Consider the following 13,701-nt stretch of genomic DNA (forward strand, 5'->3'; position numbering starts at 1 on the left):
TGGGCTGACCCTGAGGAAATACCTCCCAGAAGACTTCACCACAGTGATGCTGGTCTCTTGTTACTTACAGCTGATTTTTCAGCCCCCGCTAACCAGCATCAATTGTCCCAGTAAAGCAAAGGTTTTACTTCAGATTCTGGTCTCTTCTTAATCACAGCTGATTCTTCAGTCCCAGCCAACCAGAACCCAATCCAAAATCTCACATGAACAGCCCTGATTGTCTCCGCTTCCCTTTGAAGATTCACAAGCCAGGCCCCCATTGTCTACAACTCTTTCAGCATAACTTTTCTAAGCTCCACTGCAACAAACTCTGAGCACACAATGGCTTTTCCAGCTCAAAGTTCCAAACACTTCCGCAGTCCTCCTTGAAATACGAAGGTCAGGTCTGTCACAGCAATTCCCCACACTCTGGTACCAATTACTGTCTTAGTTTGTTCTTCATTGCTGTGACAAAACACTCTGACCAGTACCAACTTGGGGAGGAAAGGGTTTATTTGTCTTACATCTCCCAGGTCGCACGCAGTTCATCAGGGAGCCCAAGGTAGGAACTCAGGGCAGGAACCTGGAGGCAGGAGCTGGAGCACAGGCCATGGAGGAACGCTGCTTACAGGCTTGCTCCCCTGGCCCCTGCCCAGCCTGCCTTCTTATGCAACACAGGCCCACCTGCCCAGGGGTGGCACCACCGAATCCACCAGCAAGCCGTGAGATCAGGGATGAGAACAGTCCAGGAGCTTCAAGACAGGAGCAAAGATGTGGGGAATTTGTGAAACACAGCAGCCTCATGATGAAACCTAGAGGACACTGTAATAAATGGAGCACTGGGGATTCAAGATAACAAGGCTTTGAGGATTTGAGCATCAGAGAGAGAGAGCTAAGATCTCAGACTGGTGACAGGGCCCTGAGTACTAACGGGCAGGTTGTAGAATGTATCCTTAGTGTCCCACATATGGAGAAGGCACTGGGGACACACATCATAACATCCTTCCTGGGGAGAACCTACAGCCCAAATCATTGAATAATAAAAACCTGATGGCATGCGGGGTGTGGTGGCATACACCTTTAATCCTAGCATTCAGGAGGCAGAGGCAGGCAGCTCTCTGAGTTCAAGGCCAGCCTGGTCTACACAGTGGATTCCAGGCCAGCTGGGGCTACAGGGAGACCCTGTCTCAAAAAACAAAAACAGAAAACCTGATAGCGGCAACCAAATGGGAGAACCAACGGGAAAATGCTTAAATTTCACATCCCAGAATAGGGCAAAGGACATTTGAGACCCATCTGTCACATACAGACCTGTTTGAAACCCACTGGAAGGTTTCTGCCAAGAGGGAGCCCAGCAGACACATGGGAGATCCCCTGCCCTCCCCCCACAGTAAGCGAAGGGCTGAGGACAGTGTGGGAGGAAGGTCCTACCCTCTGCTGGGACAGACACACTGTAGCAATCTAGAGCAAGACCATCCAAGATTCCAACACTCTAGTCCTGAGGACCACAGGATGCCATGCTGCTGGGAGGCAGTGGTATGGTGATATGTTTCCCATCAATGTGGAGAGCTCTTGATGCAGAAGTGTTTGCTGTAAGCCAGGAACAGCCTCCGGGAGAATAAGAGCCCAGAGAGCATGTGTCTAGTGTGGCTGATTGGCTCAAGTTTTCCTTCATGAAAGGGATAGAACGTATTAAACAATAAATCTCCCAGTGCTGATTGAAAGATGAACTTTCTAAACTGCACTGAAGGACATGCCCTTCTAGTTTGGTTCTTTGGAGTCGGAAATAGCCTGCTAACTCAGGTCTGAGTTTGTCACATTGTTTTTAGGCCTTGTACATGGTCTGTCTTGGTCAATGGCACACATATACTTGAAAAGAACAAACATGCTTTCTGTTGTTTTAGAGAATGCTCTAGAAATGCCAGCTGGGCCTAGAGGTGCAGTGGTGCTTGAGTCTTCTCTAGCCTTGTGGATTTTCTCTCTGTTTTTGTGGATTCCGATGAGGGGAGAGTTGATGTCCTGGGTAAAGATGGAGAAAACGGGCTGGAGAGATGACTCAGCAGTTAAGAGTATTTGCTGTTCTTGCAGAGGACCTGGGTTCCATTCCCAACACCCACATAGTGGCTCACAACCATCTGTAACTCCAGTTCCAGGAGACCTGATGACCTCTTCTGGCCTCTGTGGGCGTCGCATTTATATGGTGCACTTAGATACAAGCAGGCAAAACACTCATACACATCAAATAAAAACAAATCTTTAAAAAGTTCCTAAAAAGTAGGAACAGCTGACCAAAGACAAGGATAGATGTCTTCTAAAAAAATGTGAAAAATCAGTACACACTAAGATGTCCACTCCCACAGCAGTCAGAGATGCGTAATCCAAGCCGAGGGGGCAGAACCGCATTCCCACGGGACTGGAAGAAAGAAGAACCATGCAAGGGTGGGAGAAGGAGGCGCATAACTACGGCTCTGTCAGAGAACCATGTGCCAATAGTGGATTCAACTGACCACAGTGTGCCTCTTATTCCTGAGCCATCTGCCCCCAATGTGTGCCCAATAGAAAGACATAGATATGCTTTTAAGTTATTATTACTATTTGTGTGTGCACATGCCTGTATGCTTGTGGAGGCCAGAGGTTGATGTCTGAGTGAGTGTTTTGTCTGCATGTGTATAAGTGTACCTTTGTCATGCAGTGCCTATAGAGGCCAGAGAAGGGCATTGGATCCTCTGTAACTGGAGTTACAGATGGTTGTTAGCCACCATGTAGGTACTGGGAACTGAAACTGAGTCCTCTGGAAGAGCAGCCAGTTCTCTTAATCACTAAGCTATCTATCCAGCCCCTCCACCTTATTTTTTGAGATATGGTCAATCACTGAACCTGGAGTGGTCGGTTTGGTTAGACTGGTCAGCCAGCCAGCTCTGGGGATCTACCTGCCTCCAGTTATGATTACAGATGGCCACCACCACTTTCAATTTTTACATGGGTGCTGGAGATCTGAACACAGGTCCTACATGGCAAGCACTTTTCCCACAGAGCCATCGCCCTAGCCGTGTGTGTGTGTGTGTGTGTGTGTGTGTGTGTGTGTGTGTGTGAAACCGAATCTCACATAGCCCAGTCTGTCCTCGAACTAAAAATGTAGTTGAGGGCAACCTTGAACTTCTGATCCTCCTGCCTCTACTTCCCATTGCTGGAGTGGAAAATAGACATGTACTCCACAGCCTTCCCACAGCAGCCCTGCTGATACTGTTACAAACTGACACAACTCAAATGTCCACTGCAGAGAAAATGCATGATAAATGGTACAGCGCCCACACAGTGAGCACACAAGAACTATGACTGTGTGGTGAATGGACAAAGCCCAAGCTGAGGAAGAGAGGGAGGCACAGGAGTACAGTTCATGGGATCAAGCTCACATAAACCAGATTCAGTAATGGACCCAGTCAGTGAAGAACAGTAACCTTTGGGCACTGGTGAGAAAATGGGTGCTGGCCTGCTGATGGTGAGTCTGTGTATTCTGTGTGCGCGTCACCCACGAGCCCAGCAAATAGCAAGAAATGTCAAACGGGATTAAAGTAATAGAAGCTCTTTCCTGCAAACAGTGAGTGTCAACAGCATATCTGCATGGAAAGTGTTTTTGTATCTAAGTCTCAATACAAACCCCAGTGCCTGACCATTCTACTACCCTCTTTGTGCTGTGTCCTGAGCAGTATGCTTCCAACTCGGGTCAGAACATCAAGGCAGGGGCTTGCAACTGGCATTTTTCAATAGACTGGAATAGAAGAGGCTAGAGAAAAGCAGCTAAACTCAAGTGTATTCTCATGTAACTATTTACAAACACAAGTGCACACTATGGACACATACAGGGAGGCCCAGGCTTGTCCCCGAAAAGGGCAGTTCTGGGACCTCCCAATGGCTGTGTGCCAGTGGACCTCAATTCGATGGGTGGGAGGGGGATTGCAACATCAAGGGTGGTCCAGGGCATGGAATACCGGGCCCTTAGACATTTCTTCTGAGAAAGTACCAGTGTCCAAGAGCAGTGTGGGATGAGCTGCCTACATGGGATGGAACCCAGGGCCCTGCGCCCTGGTCTTAGTTTACTAGGGAGATAAGGGTCCCTAAGGAGGCGATGTCACTGAAGGACAGCTGTCAGTTTCAGTTCTCAAGGAGAGAGATGTCATGCCAGGTAGGAGCCTGGGGCAGGTGGGGGGACCAGATCCATCAGGAGGCAAGAGGAACTAGAGAAGGAGGTGGTAGTACCTTTCAGATGTTTCTGTGAGAAGGCCACGTGGAGCAGTGGAAACAGCCCATGGCCAGTCTAGACACTTCCTCAGGCTCTGGGCTGCAGAGGGATCTGTAGTTATCCTGTGGCTGACTCTGGTATAAGTTTGGTAAGGAATGGGTGCTGCCCTTGATGGCCCATCAGGCATGAAGTTGGGCTCCAGACGAGCTGGGCACTAGAAACTGGCCAGCCTAGAAACAGCAGTCTTGGGTCTGAAAGGCCCCAGCATGTCAAGACATCCCAGAAAGCAAAGAAACATGATTGACACAAAGAGAAATGGGAACACACACCCTCAGTGACAAGCATAGGTACCTGTAGCACCTTGACTGACGTCTGGAAATGGGGGTACACACTGATGGAAGACACGCTGTGACTGTTTATTCAGACAGAAAGCAACTAAGAACCAGCAAGCACATGACAGCAATGGGACCAGTACACACGGCACTGCAGATGAACCTTGGCATGGTCAGAGTGAAAGAAGGCAGATGTTACAGGGTCCTTTGTGGGATCCCAGGCCTGTGATGACCAGGAGCCAGCGCAGCAGTCTCCAGGACTCACATCTGAGCTGCCACTGCCCATGGGACCGAGGGTAGGAGAGTGCTGAGAACTTTGAGGGGATGATGTCCACACATCAGAGAGGAACGTATGGGGCTATGTTGTCTGTTTCTTGACGCTCACTGGCCCCAAAGCCTCAGATCAAGCATTTTACCCTAATTAAACTTCAACCTGACCACAGACCAACACTGGAGGCAGGTAGACAACAGGCTGGCTGGCTGGACATAGGAGGATCATAGGTTTTATTTTCCTTTCCTGGACTGTCTGTGTGAAGGCAGGAATGGGCTGGCAGGAGCATCCCAGCCACTTACTTTTCCTGACCCAGAAAAGAACATCAAGCAGCCTTGCCCAGGGTGCCATAAGAGCCCTGCCCTATCTGCTGCTGTGTGTACATCTGAAGTTGGAAGTGTGTATGCAGCATGATGGTGGTGCTCACATCTGATAAGTGCATCTGTTGCCTCCTCCAAGGCCTGTGCCCCCCACCCCCAGCTTCTGAATTTTGGCAAGAATTCCCCCACCAGAGCTATCTCCAAACATCCTAAAGGCTCCAGTCAGGGGACAGTGTGGATGGGGACCTAGCCAGTCAGCAGAGTGAGGGCAGATCGAAGTAGAGTCCTTGGTGCCCTGAGGACTCTGGGGAAGGTCTAAGTTTAAGTCTAGAGGTCCAGGGTTTAATACCTCGGCCTCTGTATCTCATTCCTGTACACAGGAATGTCCTGAGGCCATTCAACTCAGGCCTCCAACTCAGGGTCTTTCTTCCTCCAGCGCCCTGGAGTGACCAGCAGCTCCATGTTTAGAGGTGAGCTTGCCTGTAGGTGGACAGGTAGGGACAATGCTGCCCCCTTGGCATGCCTCCATCCTGACATCCTCATTGAGCTGGAACTGGCGAGTTGTACCATGGGGGTAGCAGCTGTTTCTACTGGAAGCTTGGTGTGTGTCAGTTCAGAACTTCACTAAGTTCTTCATTTCTGAAGTCCCCAAGACTGTCCAAATGGGGACCTCAGCTTTCAGGCCAAGGACAAGCTGGCTAAAGGTACAAGGTCCAGCTCTGCCAAACCCACCTAGCTGAGAGCAGTGGAAGGCAACTGGGAACCTGACACAGGAAGATCCCTTTTGGCGTCTCCCTCACTCATGGTGGGGCTGTTCTGCCTTTGGGCCAATGGGCTCTTGGAATCTCACAGGGGTGCATAAAGTGTGTGTTCCTTCTGCCCCACTGCTAGGACTTCTTGAGGCTGCCTGGTGCCATCTTGGAGGAAGGAAGAGGGATCCCCTCAGGTTTTCCCTGCCACCTGGGGGCAAGACAGACTGGGAAAAGTTCTCCTTAGTCTATGGCCCTGAGAGAATGAGTCAGAGGGCCTGGTTTGCTTGGAAGCCTCTGAGCAGCCCACCCTAGTCCACAATATCTCAGGAGCTTCTCATCACCTCTGTTGCCCCAAAGAGTACAAGACGTGTTCAGGGGAAATGTGGTCTTACCACGGGACTATGACAAGAAGTCTTTCCCTTAGTCTTTTGAGTCCAGAGAGGCAGAAACATAGAAGAGTGCAGGAAAGACCTGCAAGGGGACCAGACATGACTTTGCTCACAGCCCTGGGAATTCCAGTGCCTCTGCCTCTAGGTATCGCTGGGCCCTGGAAACTACTTAACACTGATTCTAGTGATACTGAAATGGGACTTCCCGGGGCTTCAGTCTTGCTTTGAGGGGCTGCACTGTTCTGTGAATAGGACCTACACAAAGGGCTTGGCTTCTCCCCAACTCACCCCAAACTAAACAAAGCAGATCCTGCCTGGGCCCAGGCCTGGCAGAGCTGGAGGGTCTTCTCTCATCCAGTGAGTCAGAGAGCAACCTGGGAGGGGAGGAATGAGGGGTCATATCCTGGGGGAGGGAGGGGTGTGGACAGCACAGGCGCAGTGGGAGCTGCCTGGCCTGATGAGCCCCACAGGGATAAGGGCCTCTGAGAACTGAAGGGGGTGAAGCCTTACGGCCCCATGGGACAGTTGAGGCCATCTCCAGGCCGTCTGCTGAGACGTGGATGAGCATGCGCTGTCTGTAGGTCAGGGGGCAACTGTTGCCTGCTCTGGAGAAACTTTAATGGGGCTTAGTCTGTGACTCTGCCTGCCCCAGTCCCCAGCCGGCTGCACCGAGGCCCACCAACGACCAGAACCATTTCTGCTTTCAGTCCTCAGAGGCAGCACCTCTCTTAGGTATCTCACAGCAGGTTTGGAAGATGAGGATAACTGGTAAATAGCATGGCCCCACAGAGCCCAGGGAGCTGGGATGAGCAGGTCTGGCTCCTGCCGTACCCCTAGATCATGCCAGCCAGCCAGGGTGGCAGGAAGAGGCCCACAGTGCCCAGCAGGCAGACGATGATGAACATCCATAGGAAGATTCGGTCAATGACCATGGCCACGTACTTCCAGTCTTCCTTCACCTGCAAACATAGACATGGGTCACTCTATCCATCAGGTCCCATGGGCAACCAGAGAACTTTCTGGAACCTGGAATTGTGAGTCACAGGTTCAGCATTTCCCACCAGGTATTCACCTGCACAACACTTGTTGGGGGGTGATAAGTAGAGGGGCATCATCTGGTTGCCAAAATACAGTCAGAGAACTGATGGAAGGGGCAGGAGGAGGTGCCTTGTGGGTATGCTCAGCATCTAAAGAGCTCATGTGTAAGGTTGTATGTGCAGAGCCCTTCGATTCAGACTCATTGGAGCTTCCTGTTAGGCCCCAGGAGACATGGGGTTCGTGCCACACCACCATTTGCTTCACTGAGCTCAAAAGGAGCAGAGCCCACATGTTTTGGACAAACACAGGGCCCATGACTTTGGGATGAAATTTATCTTCAGTTTGCTAAAGCTCGGGAGCAAAGTCTACCTAACTACTATGCAGATGTCAAAAGTGGATCCCAGAGGTGGTCAGTCACATGTGCTGACCCAGCAGGGTGAGGGCCAGGAGCATGCTGGGTAATGGGCTGAGCACTAAGAAGGACCTCCTGAGCCATTCCCCAGTGGATGAAGGCCCAAGAGCAAGAGCTGAGGCCCAATGTCCACACCTGCCTCTGCCCTGGGCCTGATTGTCCATACCTACTTCCTATGTGGGCAGGTGTTCACAAGCAGCAAAGTCAGCCTGAACAGACACTGGGTGGTGGCAATGATGCCAAGAGATGTTCCACGGAGGATCGGAGACAGTGGCAATAAGCAAATATGAAGCATGTGTTTACCAACTGTGGCCACTTATCCCTCACCTGGACTATCCAATAATGTGGGGACATTGAGGTGCAAATGACTAAGACCCACAGGCTCCTCTGAATCCCAGAGTGAATCCCAGCTTGCCTCTGCCAGGGGCTAGTGCAGGGCTGTCATTTCCCTCGAGTTGTCCCCAGAAGCAAAGACTCAGAGAACTGATGCCTGGGCCTGACTAGACCTGAGTTAGTATTGCTCTAGAAAGGTAAGGTGGATGTTGCTTACACACTGCCTTCCCTGAGCCTTCTCCTGCCTGTCCAACAAGCGTGGTAACTTCCCTGAGCCTTCTCCTGCCTGTCTAACAAGCGTGGTAACTTCCCTGAGCCTTCTCCTGACAGGCCGACCAGCATGGTAACTTGTCCAGAATGACCTGGAATAGGCCTAAAGTTTATCAGAACTGCCTCAGGGACACTGCACATGTGAGCAGTGAGGGGAGAATGTGGCCAGCAGGGCTGGGGCCAGCTGAGGAGCACATGACCTGGTAGGCCTGGGCCAGGGCTGTGATGATTACAAGAGCAACTTCCCTGAGCTTTCAAAGTAATCTCAGGTATCCTGGTGGTTTAAACCAAACCTAAGTGGCCATTTTTACTAGAAAACCTCAGAGCAAACGGGTCTCTGCTGAATAAAAAGCCCCTCGGGGAGCTCCTTAGAGCAAGTGCTGCCTGGTATCCATCTTCTACCTCCTAAGCCCAGCTTCCAGAGATGAAACACCACAGCCATGGTCGAAAGCATCATTGTCCTGTCCTTATGAAGTCATTTAGCTTCCTAGACCCAGAACCAGGTCAGGCAGCCATAGCAGATCAGTGGGAATGGAGACGGCTCTAGGACTCTGCCAGGATTATGCTGATTTCAGAAGGATTTTGATTAAACTTGCTGTGTCCTCTCTCAGTGACCTCACCACACGTCAGACCTGGAGCTTTCTCCATCCCAGTGTTGTGGCAAGACACGGTCCCAGAAACAAGACTTCTCCTCAGACAGGTCTCTGAGACCCAGAATGCTCCAGAGACCTCCAGAATGGCTTCATGGTTTCTTGAGACTCAGTGGGGTGACTCTGAGAGTAGTGACTCACTCCTGGGTTATGGGACACCAAATCCCCTTCTTTTCAGGGTCTAGCAGCTCTGGAAGACAGATGGCAGATGTCTGGAAGTAGAGGCCAGACAGGCCCAGGTTAGGAAGGAGGAGCCAGCAAAACCAAGGTCCCAGGAGGGACAGCAGCAAGTACCAGGCCAGGGCAAAGGTCAACGAGGACAGATGCCTAGAAGCACCACATTTCAGCTGGCACAGCAGAGACATAGGCCTCCAGAGACAGGACCTCCCTTGCTGGCCTTCCCTGAGCTCTGACTGGAACTCTGACACACCCACCTGTGCCCCATCACAGGCAAAGTCAGACTTGGGAAGCAGCCTGCCTGGTATGAGGGGTCCCGAGTCTCAGCATCTTCTGGGAGACCCCACATGACAGGCAGGCAAATATGAAAGGAAAGAACACTGGCACCCTGGTGGTAGGGCCAGATAAAGCTGGTACAGACATGAAAGCCACACTCCAACAAACAGCACAGCACAAAGGACCAATGCCTGCAGAGGGATATGGCCATTTTTCAGGCCTACGTCCAGTTGAAGCTTGGAGCATAAAGTATGAGTAGGGTAGGCTGGCTGAGTACCCGCTCTCTGTATCCCCAGGTCCCTAAGGGCCTTGCAGCTGGGCAGTATTATGCTCCTACTCCACGACCCTCCAAAGGACTGACAGGGGTGGGTATGGGCTATCTCTCCTTCTAGTAGCCTTACTTCATCTTCTCTTGGCCCCTGTCAGTCTTTCTAGGGTCCAGAGGCCCACCCCCCCAGCAAGTGGGAGCCCAGAGGAATGCTGTGGTTGGGGTTTCAGGTCAGCAGCAGCAGCCCCATTGCATTTGGGAGAAGGCCAGTGTGGACCCTTGCGTATCACCCAGGCATGGTTGGGCAGGAGTTCCAAGTGGCCGGCAACAGTCTGAAAATTCCCAAGGAGGACCCTATGGGTGTTAGAATGACAGTGCTGGAGGCTGTCTCTCACCCAACTGCATGCCAGGGCTCAGGAGTCCTGACGCCTGAAGGGTCAGCACCTCAGTACTGCCCACTAGCTGCTCTGGGTCTCCTGCCCCACTTAATACTGGCTTGACCCAGAGACTTGTAAGGGTTGCTGAGCAGAGGCCACACTGCACACCTTAAAGTTGAGCAACTTTTGTCAAGGGTCTAGATTTCTGGATTATGGGTGAAAATGAGATATCTCATTCCATTTGGGCCAGGGGCACCTCCCTGGGCACAGTTATTGACAGGGACTTACCGAGAAATCTGTGTCTTCTGCCTTGAGGTGATCTGCAATGTACTGGACACCCTCTACTGCCCGTGTCAGGGCTGGTGACAGGGGCAGGTGCTGGGGAGGCACTTTGGTGCCTCGGGCCTTGAGCACAGTGACTGGGGACACAGGGGATGGCTCCTTGCATGTGCATTTGCATGGAGAGGTCTGGTTTAGGGGTGGGAGCTCGGCTGGGTGGGCCTTCAGGGAGGCTGGAGAGCCAGTCTGCTGGTTGTTATCCAGGGAGGTAGTGCCATCTCGGGGAACACAGTACTGAATGCTCCGAGACCGGCAGCGGATGCCGCCTTCTGCTGCGTTTCGGGGGCTGGACACATGCTGGACACTCAGGGACCTGGCTTTTGCAAGCCCTTTGGCCCCAATGCTGTTGGGTGAGTGACAGGAGCCAGGTGACGGATGGGGGCTAGTTTTCTTAGTCTCCAAGGGCTGCAAATCAGGGACCTGGTGGGATGGCGACTTGCAGGTAGGCTGGGCCTCAACCGTTATGTCTACAGGGACGCAGAAAGATGGGGTGGGTGACAGGCCCTGGCTTCGGACTCCACTCAAGATGCCAGGCTCACCTTCGGGCTCTGGCCAGAAGCGAGGGGCACCGGCCATCTTGTGCATGGACTCAATGAGCCGCCGGCAGTTGTCCTTGACCACAGATGGACGCTTCATGAAGAGCAGGCGAGGCACAATGTCCAGGAAGACTCTGCGCACCCAGGCAGGCATGTTGTGAGTGCGTGGCGAGCGGTGGTGCACGTTGAGCACAAACACTGTGATGACGATGGACAGGGTGACGAAGATCATGGTGAAGAGCAGATACTCGCCGATGAGTGGGATGACCAGCGAGGTGGACGGGATGATCTCAGTGATGAGAAGGAGGAAGACGGTGAGCGAGAGCAGCACCGAGATGCACAGCGTGACCTTCTCGCCACACTCGGAGGGCAGGTAGAAGACCAGCACGGTGAGGCAGGAGATCAGCAGGCACGGGAGGATGAGGTTGATGGTGTAGAAGAGAGGCAGTCGCCGGATGATGAAGGCATAGGTGATGTCAGGGTAGATCTCAGCGCAGCACTCGTACTTCCTGGTATTGTAGGTGCCCACAGCATCCACGATGACCCACTCCCCACTTTCCCAGAAGTCCAGCTGGTCCACACGGCTGTGCATGCTCACCAGGTCGATCTTGGCCTTGTCATAGGTCCAGGACCCGAACTTCATGGTACAGTTCTGCTGGTCGAAGGGGAAGAAGGTGACGTCAATGCTGCAGGAGCTCTTGTAGATGGCCGGGGGTGTCCACTGCACCCGCCCATCGTGGAACAGATGGGCCTTGGTCAGGTGGGTGACAGCAAAGTCCCCGTCTGCACTAGGAAGAGGGAGGAGAATAGTGAGGTCTGCTCATCCCTACACCATACCCACAAATGTTCCTTCGGAGAAAGGCTTATGGCCTAGCCCAGGGACCCACCGGTCATGTGGGCTGGTACATGTGGTCTTGGGCCATCACTCATCTGTGTGCTTCAGTTTATCATTCTCCAGTTTTGGCATGTGGTTCAGAGACTATGGAGATGAATGGGACTTGCCACAGTAGTTAGAGCAACAAGCGTTATAGCTGCTAGCCATTACTATTTATGAGGGGAACAGGGATGGGACAAACTCAAGGCTTGTCTCTGAGTGCCCAGTGTCCCCATGCATTTGCACGTCCATGCAGAGGGGGCTGGGTCAGCTCTGTAACCATTGCTGTTTGAGGCACCACGAGACTTTCCGCGGGCTTCCACTGTTCACCTGAGCTTCTAATTCACTGACGGGAGATGCTACTGTCTGTCCTCTTCAGATTGGGAACTAGCAATTGGCTCCTGCAGTGTGCACCCAGAGGTCCCTGCAGGACCACATCATCCCCCAACCCGGTGGGGGATGTGTCCACAGGGACAGGGCAATTGGGCCCACAGGCCTGATCCAGGAAAATGGGTGCCTGCTGGGACCAGTAGCAGAACAGGCAAGCACAGCAGGGTTTGAGACTTACCACCCATGGACAAGGAGGTCCTAAGACAAGTGGGTGCTCATCAAGTCCCTGCTAGATGGAGACGTGGGCCTCTCCACCCATCCCATCCATGCTGAGGCCCATGGGTATGAAAATGGTAGAGTTCAGAGCTGCCCAAGGTACTCCCTGATACTAATGCCTGTACTCCTCTGGCCTCCCCCCGAACTAGGCCCACATTCAGGATAGATCGGCCCCCACCTTTTGTCACTGGTGGTTGAGCAGGGGGCTTCCTCTCCACTGGCCCCCCAAAATTTGCAGGCCCACAGCACACAGGCTGGAGATGAACTCCAGCCACCCGATTCAGGCTCCAGTGTCTGACTGTAGGCCTCCTGCCTTTCTCTTTGCCTTGGGGGACGTTGACCAGGTTAGGCAATGGAGCAAGGGGCCTTCAGGCCCCCCCTCTTGGATACAGCTCCATCCCTGACACTTGGGCTTCACAAATGCTGATTCATGACTCAATTTGCCTACTATGGGAATTCAGCAACACTGAGAAGCACCCCCATGAAGACTTACCTCCACAGCTCTCTACCCAGAACTAGTCCTGGGAGCCCGGCCTCTACCCCATATGCCCACGGTACCTGGGCTGCAATGTGCCACTCTCTGGGCTTTGGTTTCCCTACAGGTCCACACTGTACACCCTGACTCTGGATTAGAGTTCACAGACTGTCAGAGGCAACAGCAATGCACCAACTGTTTTGGGCAGGTCCTGCCAGCCAGCTCAGAAATACTGATGGGAAACCTCAATTTATAGCTAATGAGCTCTTTGAAGTCTAATTAAATCCCCATTAATGACACCAGCATGCATCACTCTGGTCTCTGTGCCCAGAAGACAGAACAGCCCTGAACTACAGGCTCCAGCAACTTCTGTTTGCTCAGCTGCCCAGCCCCCTCTGTCCATTCCCTACCTCCATCCACAGGCCCAGCTCAAGGGCTAAGGCCTCTTAAAGTCCTTAGGCAGAGAGGTTCAGCTTCCCTGAATTTCATCAGCCTGTGGTTCCTACACCCCTGATCAGTCTGTCAGGGGCCTTTCTTTTGTGTGCTATCCACTCTGTTGCAGGGTCCTAGAGACCTGAGCCTCCTGTGGTCTCAGAGAGTGCCAAGTCCAACCCTCCGTGCATGGTGACTCATTCTGGTTGTCTCCCGTGCAGCTGCGTTGCATGTGGAAAAAGCAGGACTGCTGTTCTCTACATGCATTCCAATGAGGTTCCTGCCTGTACACTCAGAGCCTGGCTTCCGCAGACACTGAGGTTCCCTACAGGCACGGGGGGGGGGGGGGGGGGGC

At 52.6% G+C, this 13,701-nt stretch overlaps 1 protein-coding gene across 4 annotated transcripts in view; it reads right to left on the reverse strand.

Moving 5' to 3' along the window:
- Nucleotides 1–3,064: 3,064 nt before the first annotated feature.
- The window catches only part of Chrna4 (cholinergic receptor nicotinic alpha 4 subunit), a 17,848-nt gene continuing 7,211 nt past the window's right edge, over nucleotides 3,065–13,701 (reverse strand). The window contains exons 1-3 of one of the 4 annotated variants that reach the window (XM_029568461.1): nucleotides 13,325–13,450; nucleotides 10,373–11,747; nucleotides 3,065–7,242 (exon numbers count right to left, since the gene is read on the reverse strand). In XM_029568461.1, the coding sequence (XP_029424321.1) occupies nucleotides 7,117–7,242; nucleotides 10,373–11,602 (1,356 nt within the window). In that variant the 5' untranslated portion in view covers nucleotides 11,603–11,747; nucleotides 13,325–13,450 and the 3' untranslated portion in view covers nucleotides 3,065–7,116. Of the gene's footprint in view, nucleotides 7,243–10,372; nucleotides 11,748–11,846; nucleotides 11,952–12,617; nucleotides 12,638–13,324; nucleotides 13,451–13,701 lie in introns of those variants that run through there. The other 3 variants (XM_029568463.1, XM_029568462.1, XM_008843264.2) reach the window with 3 other exon arrangements.

This window comes from Nannospalax galili, unplaced genomic scaffold (genome assembly GCF_000622305.1).
Source record: "Nannospalax galili isolate Female #2095 unplaced genomic scaffold, S.galili_v1.0 scaffold160, whole genome shotgun sequence".
NCBI classification, from domain to species: domain Eukaryota; kingdom Metazoa; phylum Chordata; class Mammalia; order Rodentia; family Spalacidae; genus Nannospalax; species Nannospalax galili.